Source organism: Myiozetetes cayanensis, unplaced genomic scaffold (genome assembly GCF_022539395.1).
Source record: "Myiozetetes cayanensis isolate MyiCay16 unplaced genomic scaffold, myiCay2020 scf1, whole genome shotgun sequence".
Lineage (NCBI taxonomy): Eukaryota > Metazoa > Chordata > Aves > Passeriformes > Tyrannidae > Myiozetetes > Myiozetetes cayanensis.
In genome coordinates this window covers 117,494,364-117,502,538 of record NW_026086604.1, presented here as the reverse complement: position 1 = coordinate 117,502,538, position 8,175 = coordinate 117,494,364, and the positions used below count along the sequence as shown (strand labels likewise).

Below are 8,175 nucleotides of genomic sequence, written 5' to 3'. Positions count from 1 at the left end.
CAGCAAGAATGAAACAAGCCCCAAATAAAACAATAAAAATATTAATTATTTAAAAAAAAAGGAAAAGGAAAAATCCACGTCTTACAGGAAAAAACGACGACGGGGATGGCGGTTGGAAGGAGGAGCAGAGGGCACATCCACGCCTCAGCCGCATTCGCGGTTAGGCTGGACCCTGCTCTACCATCACTGCTCCCCAGCGCTGGCGGGGCTCTGGAGCCCCGGCTCCCGGCTCCCCTCTTTCCACAGCGGGCCAGCCCAGGGTCCAGGCGGCCCCTCCGCGCCAGCACCCACGCGAAGCTTTATCCCGAGCTCTGCTCCCATGTGCTTCACCCACACCCTTGTACACACACACACACAAGCACACAGCCCCGCTGGCCTCCGAGTGCTGCTCCGCCGCCGGTGGCCCCCCAGACCCCGCGGGGAGGGGGCGATCCGCACCCTCCTGCCCTCCGCGCCGGGCGGGCACCGCGCAGCGGGTGCGGGAGGAGGCAGCAGCCGCAGGCCCTGAAACCCCGCTGGACGAAAGGAAAAAAAAAAAAAACAGAGAGAGAGACACATAGAGAAAAGGGAGAGGGAACGAAAACTCTCTCTCCCTGCCTATGAAATGCTGTAAAGGCGTCGCGGGGCCCTTCGGGTGGGCGATCAGATCCTCGTGTGAGCTTACAGGCGAGTTTCCTATCTCCCCACGTCATGAAGGGCTCTCCCTTCCCCTGCACTGGGAAGAATATGTTCTTAACTCTTTCTTATTCAGAATAAAAACTTTATTTTTTTTCTTCTAGAACGTGAGCAGCAAGGAATGTATAACTTTCAAAACAAATCTAGCCTTTTCAGTTTCACACGCTTTTCGCCTAGCTGGATGTTACAAGCATAAAGTATTCAAACCGTGATCTTTTTTCCCAGATTTTATTGCATCGTCATCGTTATCACCATTTTTAATAAAAGGAGTTACTAGTTTCCTTTCAAATGATATTTCCAACACGTGCCGATATGCCATCTAACATATGGCCAGGTAAATACCGCCTGAATATTCAGGGTACAGATTTTTTATATATATATAAATATGAACAAATGGGGATAAATAAAATTTTAAACACTTAGATTATTCAATGTTTGTAAAAAAAAAAAATATAAATAAATCTGAATGTTCACCAGCATACACACATTGAAAGACTTACACGTATCAATAACTGTCCAGGGAGGCCCTGTCCAAGCGCTTGTGATGTCTTTCTTGCTATTTAAAAGAAGTGCAATAAAAAAAATTGCTTCCCCGTGGGATCAATCATGTACGAACAAATTCACATTTAAGAATTCCTTTTATAGAAAATTTGTTCATATACCCTGTTTTGATAAAAGTGTAGAAGGTAAAGTATAAAGCCTCTGCATACTCCCAAAGTGAGACACAAGGCTACAGTTCAAGAAGATAAATATCCACTAGTGAAACTATAGAGCAATTCAAGCAACAAATATTGCTACGTCACATAAACTAGAAAACGCTTTTACCAAAGGAAACAAACCAAACCAAAATGAACAAAAGAAACGAGAAGGGGAGAGGAGGGCACATGGTGGGGGGAAGAGAAAGAGAAGGGAAGGGATGAGTACTTTCCAAAACTTGGGGGCTTGGTGCTCCACTTAGTGACTCCTGTCTCTTACAGATGGGTGAGTTTGGGCGCTTCCTGAATTCTTCCCTGAGAAGGATGGTGAGCAGTAAGGTCTGTGTATGTTGGATGTGGATCACAAGGTCCATGGTGGTGATTGTTGCCCATTGGCCCAGCCCCGCTGTAGTCCATGTTGGCAGAGGGAGGATGAGGGAGATGAGTTAGACCAAAGATGGAAGGCCCAGAATTGGTCATGGTCTCCACGTAGTTGCCCCCTACATAGACAGGGCTTCCCTGTATATGTGGATTCCCATAACCGTTGCCTTGAAGAGGATGAGTATCGTATTCAGGTGTTACAGCTGCCGTTCCCGTGTATCTCTTTTGAGGAGGTGGACAATTATTAAGAGGAGTGGTATATGATGCAGGGATGCCATAGGTGTTTTGATGAGGCTTGTTAAATGGTGGAGGCGACTGGGGCTCGTAGGGGACGCTGTTTACTAAAGAATGCATAGAGTTTAGATATCCCCCAGCAGCTGGAGGGACAGGGCTTCTGCTTGGGGACTGTCCTCCTGAAGAGGTCATCATGCCCTTGCCCTTTTGATCCTTTTTGTATTTCATTCTGCGGTTTTGAAACCAGATTTTGATCTGTCTTTCTGTGAGATTGAGCAAATTAGCCATTTCTACCCTTCGTGGCCTGCAAAGGTACCTATTGAAGTGGAACTCCTTTTCCAGTTCTACCAGCTGGGCACTTGTGTAAGCTGTACGGGCTCGCTTAGAGGAGGCTTGCCCCGGAGGGCTTTTATCACCAGCACAGCTCTCACCTATGTAAATCACACAAAGAACACAATCAGCATGGCAAACCTAGACATGGCAACACGAGGAAATGGCCAACACCACCAGCACAAGGGAAGTCCAGCTCTCAAGCTCCAGATGTATGCCTGTGTGTGCAATGAATACTCTCCCATGGCATGAGCTCAATTGTGCCAAGCAACAAGCATCAGAAGACTTCCTTCACCTCATTAGTGTCACTATACGACTACACTTGCTTCCTTTAAGAATGACAGCATGCAACGTATCTTGAACTTGGCACAAAAGAGCAAGAAAGTTTTGGGGAAACACAGTGAGGTTTAGAAAGTCTGAAGGTGAACCTATGGCTCTGCTAACATAGTGTGATCAGAGTCTTCGAGAATTAAATGTTCTCCATTGCTGTAAAGACCTACAGCTCTCTTTTTCTGAAAACCATTTAATATACCATTTCAGAGAGAGTTATATATATATATATATATATATATGCACTAGAAATGCCTGAAAATTAGGTATCTACAGTTTAAAATTTTATCATAAAAACATAGAATTGACAGCATAGTGTTTTTGTCACATCTAGTGTATAGCATAAACATATGGTAGTGATTGGGAAGTATAATATGGTGGCTAGGCTTGTGGATATGCATACAGATATATTTAAATGTTACTGCTTTTTAATAAAATAAATACATGATATGGAAGGCTGTAAACAGCAGTGTTATCATGACTTTAAAAAGCAGAGTGGCAAAGACCATTGTTGAAGTTTTGGACTCTATTTCCAAGGCACATTTAAGTGAAAAAGAGGAAGAAGTTGGAATAAACCCAACTCCTGGGCATTGGAGCTAGCACTGGTGTTATCAATTTAGGTTTCCTTCAGTAATAAAAGCATTGATATACACTTCCATCCCTCAAATAATGTTTTATGGGCTGAAGTTTATGGCACTCCAGAATGATTTCTGTTTACCAGGTTTGTAACTTTGCCAATCAGCTTATTAAAATAGGAAGAGGTTCTGACTGCATGCAGGGCATTGATCCTGCCTGCATGTGATTATGAGCTATTTTATTCCCGTTACACTTCAGCAGAGATAGGTCACTGTCTTATTAATCTAACAGCACCATGCCAACAAAGTACTCGGGACAAGCCTCTGGCTTAAGGCCTGGGCTGCTCCACACTGACATGATTTACTGGAGGGGGGATTACCTAGGAAATGCAATAGATGCAGGAGGGCACAAGTGGTTCAGCCACTAGGAAGCAAAGTCAATTCGGACCCATTCTGCAAGGTTGGAAAACTTTTGCATGGGGTGACTTGTTCACTGACTCCCCTCAGTGAATAAGCTGAGTGATAGCAACCCCTTTCCAAAAGCTTAAGGGGGTCAACTCAGAGAGCAAAAAAGACCCCACCCTCCCTTCCCTGAACTGAAGGTGGGTAGAGACAGCCCTCCTCCCTACCAGATGCACAGCCAGCCCAGGGGTACCCAGGGAGAGGGAGAGCGTCTTTCATACCTGAACTGGAACTGCTGGTTTTTTGCTTTGTGTTTTGCCGAGACTCTTTCATCCATGGAAATATCTGTTTGGACACGGTGGGTGAGTTAAGAGCTGGACTCTTGGTGGGGTTGGCTGGGGCAGGGTTGCTGCTGGCATTTTGAGATGGTGAGGTGGAGGATGGAGGTGGAGGTTGTGCCTGCTGGGCTGGAGGAGGCTGCGGTGGAGCCTGTGGGTCAGCGAGGCCAGGAGGCTGGAGAGGCTGGCTGGGGAGGGTCCTCATGCAACTCTCACTGATGTCATTGGCCTTGTGGTGGGACACAGAGCTGCCAGGGGACTGGAGGGAGCACGCGGGGCGGTGGTACTCAGTTTCCACAAGTGATGAAGATGGAGGATATTGCTGCTGACTCGCATTATAAGTGAAACCATTTGCTCCTTGGTAGGGGTAGGCACCATAGATTGCAGAGCTGTCGTAGTAGGTCGCTTTTTGCATTTCGTTGTTTCCCAATATTTATTTCGCAAACTGACAGGGTCTTGACACCCTTGGAGAATAACATTGGCACCCCTCTGTCACGTGGCGCTCTTCCTCCAATGGCCTCTCCAGGCAGACCTGGGGTGTGGGGAGAGCAGAGCAGGGTGAAGAAATGGTACAAATCCATCTTACTTTCAATAGCTAAGTGACATGAAAGCCATAAAAGAAAAAGTGGTCAGCAATATTTAGCAGCATGACTTGGCCTCAGGCGCAGAGCATTTACTGGCAGCTACAAATATGTGCCTTGCTGCACAGGGATATGGGTTTTCTAGGGGTTTTTTATTTATTTATTTACTTATTTTTAAAAAATAGAGCAAGGGGGTTGATCGTTTACCACCAAGAGGCTGTTTTAATACTGGTCGCTGAGATAAGAGTGATCGAGGAATCTGTAATGGGAAGGGGATGGGCTCTCACTTCATTCCAACTCTAAGATCACACTCTCTCCTGTAACCAATGTAATTTTATTTTTAGCCTTTCTCTCCTGATTACGGCTCTCTATACAACTTCAAAGAAATACATGAGATTGTTCCTGTCTACGTGTGGCAGGGGGCAGGAGCAGGGTGGAAAGGTTTCCTGGGCAGGGATATGTAAACACCCTATTCCAAGTGATGGATTTTAGCTTGTCTATGAAATGTTCGATAGCAAAAATAAACAAAGCACCTTCTCCCCTCCGTGCCAGCACCCCAGCCCGAGATGGCCAGGTCAAGCACCCCGGCGGCAGCAGTTTCTACGCGGACGAGCCCCGACCGACGCCCGCAGCTGCTCCCTCTCAGCCCCGGAGTGCTCGAGCCCTCCTCTGGGGTCTGGACCCTCAACTGCACCCTCCGCCGCGCAAAGCCCCTTCTGCGAGGCCAGCAGGGGCAAGCTGGGAGCTTTACCCATGGTTGTTTTTTGGCTTTTTTTTTTTTTTCAGCAGTTATTTTCAAGACACTAACTTTTCGTGGAATCAGCCAGATCCTACCTGTTAAAACATGATGGATTGGGGGAAAAAAAACACCAGGAACCTGAAAAACCAGCGTTCATCTCCATGACCACGGCTTGAACTTTCCTTCCAACCTAGCGATAATAGGTTCTGTCTTGGAAACTGCTATGTAATTTGATGTATGAGGGTCACTTGGCTGGGGAGAGGGTGGACACAAACCCAGAGAATGTTTCTCCTGCCCGGGCGAATCCCTTCCCCCCGCCCTCTCCCTTTTTTTTCTTTTTTTTTTTTTGGTCATCCATCCTCTTTTCTTTCTGGGATTTCCCCCCCTCCACACAACCCCCCTTCCCTCCCCAGATTAAAGTCTACTGGTCACCTGCTTGAAAATAACCAATTAAAGAATCACCCGTATTAATGGGAGAAGACCTGTGCGTAACTTCCTATCTAGGAGCTGTTTCCACACGCACTCACATTGTTCTCAGAAATTGAAGTGTGTTCCTCACTGTCTCCTATCCTCTTGCTGGCAAATAACCATGTCTTTTTAGATCAGAAGAGCCTCTCTTTTCTTTTGCCACTTTCCCTGTACTTAAGCAGCTGGATATTTCCCCCCCAAAACATCTAACTAGGACAAATGCTTAGGGGCGAAAAGCCTTACACAACACATGCACCAAACGAGCTCATTCTACGCCTTTCAAGTTATACAGGTTCTTAGAAAACAGTATTCCTTTTGTTAGATCGTAACGAAATGAAGGTAACACACCTACAGCAGGGTGGTTATCCTGTTATTGCACTAATCAAGTTCTTTGGAGGCTATTAAGCTAATAAGCCGATGGAGATCTGAGGCGCATACACAATTTTAGTTCCTCGCCTCTCCTTCCCGATGCTATCTAGGCCTGGTGTGATTTTTCTCAATTCCTTTGAAAGAGAGAAAATAGACACCACTACCAGAGGAGAAGGAGGAAACAATCAGCCAGCGGTGATTTTACAAAAGCACCCGCCTTTCATGATCGCGACATCAAATATTTCGCCTGCCCTCGGCCGCTGGGAAGTTTTGAGGCGCAGGCAGGATGGGTAGTGCGAAGCGCTGGCCCGCAGACAATAGACAACTTTACTCGGAAGTAAAAATATTATTGAAGCTTCGGCCGCCTGCCAGCAAGTAAAAAAAAAAAAAAAAAAATCAGATCCCATGTTTGGCTTCGCCAAGTTAATCACTTCCTACAAAGTTATGGAGAAGTGGGGGTAACTTGAGGAGCGCCTGGTCATTCCTGGAGAAAGGGGGAATAGCGGGATTAAGAGAAACAACGATCACGATTATAATAACGTGCTAACGGGAGAGGGGAGCAAGGATGGGAGTGGATTTACCACCCCAGCCAGTGCCTGGGAGGGGAAGAGTTCTCCTCTCCCCCTTGAATACAAAAAGCCAGGTCTCACAAATGCAGACGGGTCCCGGTTTTTCCAGTGTCCGTTTTATCTGCTTTATCTCCATTTGTGCAATACACAGCTCTGGCATTTACCAACTTCTCTCCTCCCATCCAAACGGCCCAGAGACAGCAGATGAAAGTTGCTTAGGGAAGGCAATTCGCTTGGTTTCCCCTACTCCCCACTTCAGCTCTCTCTTATCCTCTCCTTCCCTCCGTTTCCCCCTCCTCCCAAGCACACCAGATCTTTGCCCTGTAACTCTCAGCCGAGCCCCAAACTCTGACTCTAGGACGAAAAACCGCGCAGCCCCCCTGAAAGATTTCCTGAAAGATAAAGATGAAGTTGAGAGAAGGTGGGGGGGTGGGGGGAAAAGAGCATAGAGAGCTGCCTGAACACGAAGTGTAAGGGTATCAGTCACTGCCTGGAAGGAAGCCCCAGCTTGTGAACTCTTCTTGAACCGACATTTAAGTCTACGGTCATAAATCACTGGGACATAAACTCCGCCATTCACGACTGATAGCAGCGTATTTGTGGCCTGCTTACCTTAACTTCTGACGACTGAGGCGGAAGCCAGCATGCTCGCTCTCTCTCTCTCTCTTTTTTTTTTTTTTTTTTTTTTTCTGGAGGCGACACAACCTAGGGAGCAGAGGCTGTCTGCCTCAGCCTAATCCCTGTGGCCGCGGGGTGGGCACCGACTCAGTTATTCCGCACCCGGCAACCCCCAGCCGGGAGGGACGAGCCCTGCCCCGCACGGATGGGGACGGTTGCTCCGGACACCCGCCTTTCCCGTTCCCCTGGCGCTGGAGGCTGCCCACCCTACTCCGAGCCGGTCCCTGGCGTACTGGGCTCCCCCTGCGCGGGGCGCGGAGGACGGGGATGTTTCCCAGGGCTGATCTGGGAAAGGAAAGAGAGAGAGGGAAGGAGAAACGGTGGAGAGGAGGGGGGGAGTGGAGGGGAAAAAAAATTTAAAAAAAAAAAAAAAAGGAAGGAAGAAAGAAAGGCGGCCGCCTGGGAAAGCCTGGGGCAGGGTGGGGGCTGGGGAGGGAGAGGAAGAGCGCGGCAGTGAAGGAGTGCGGCCCCCCCCCGCACCCGGGCGTCACCGAAGTCCTGGAAAATTATGCTAATGAAGACAAACGGTGCTCACAAAGGGTCGCTCTCACCAGCCTCCGGGGTGCTGCTGGGGGGCCTTGAGTTTGTCCCTCTTACGGTGGGCTTGGGGGGCGGCTGCAGAATAGCCCCTCTGCCGCTTCTCACGGCCAGGAGCCCCGCACAGCCCCGGCTGACTCCCGGGGAGGTGAGCAAAGCCCGGAGAGCCGGGGCTAGGTCCAGAGAGCCAACCGAAGCCCACCAGGATCCCCGCTCTGGGCGATGCTTTCAGAGCCACGCTGGAAATCATTAGAGTTACTAATTATTAACTCAT

The 8,175-nt window shown here is 48.3% G+C and overlaps 1 protein-coding gene across 1 annotated transcript; it reads right to left on the bottom strand.

The window, feature by feature from the left end:
- Positions 1-739: 739 nt before the first annotated feature.
- On the bottom strand, positions 740-5,513 carry HOXA3 (homeobox A3). The gene is made up of 3 exons (XM_050309431.1): positions 5,376-5,513; positions 3,910-4,492; positions 740-2,416 (listed from the first exon to the last, which is right to left on the bottom strand). The coding sequence occupies exons 2-3, from the start codon at positions 4,373-4,375 to the stop codon at positions 1,647-1,649; spliced, it is 1,236 nt and encodes a 411-aa protein (XP_050165388.1). The 5' UTR covers positions 4,376-4,492; positions 5,376-5,513; the 3' UTR covers positions 740-1,646.
- Between the last annotated feature and the right edge of the window lie 2,662 nt (positions 5,514-8,175).

What these genes read in the sequence shown, in the direction of transcription:
- HOXA3 (XM_050309431.1), bottom strand. Translation starts at nt 4,375, where the DNA reads ATGCAAAAAGCGACCTACTACGACAGCTCTGCAATCTATGGTGCCTAC. An exon ending in GCAAAAAACCAGCAGTTCCA is followed by an intron (nt 2,417 to 3,909) that starts GTTCAGGTATGA and finishes TGATTTACATAG; the next exon opens with GTGAGAGCTGTGCTGGTGAT.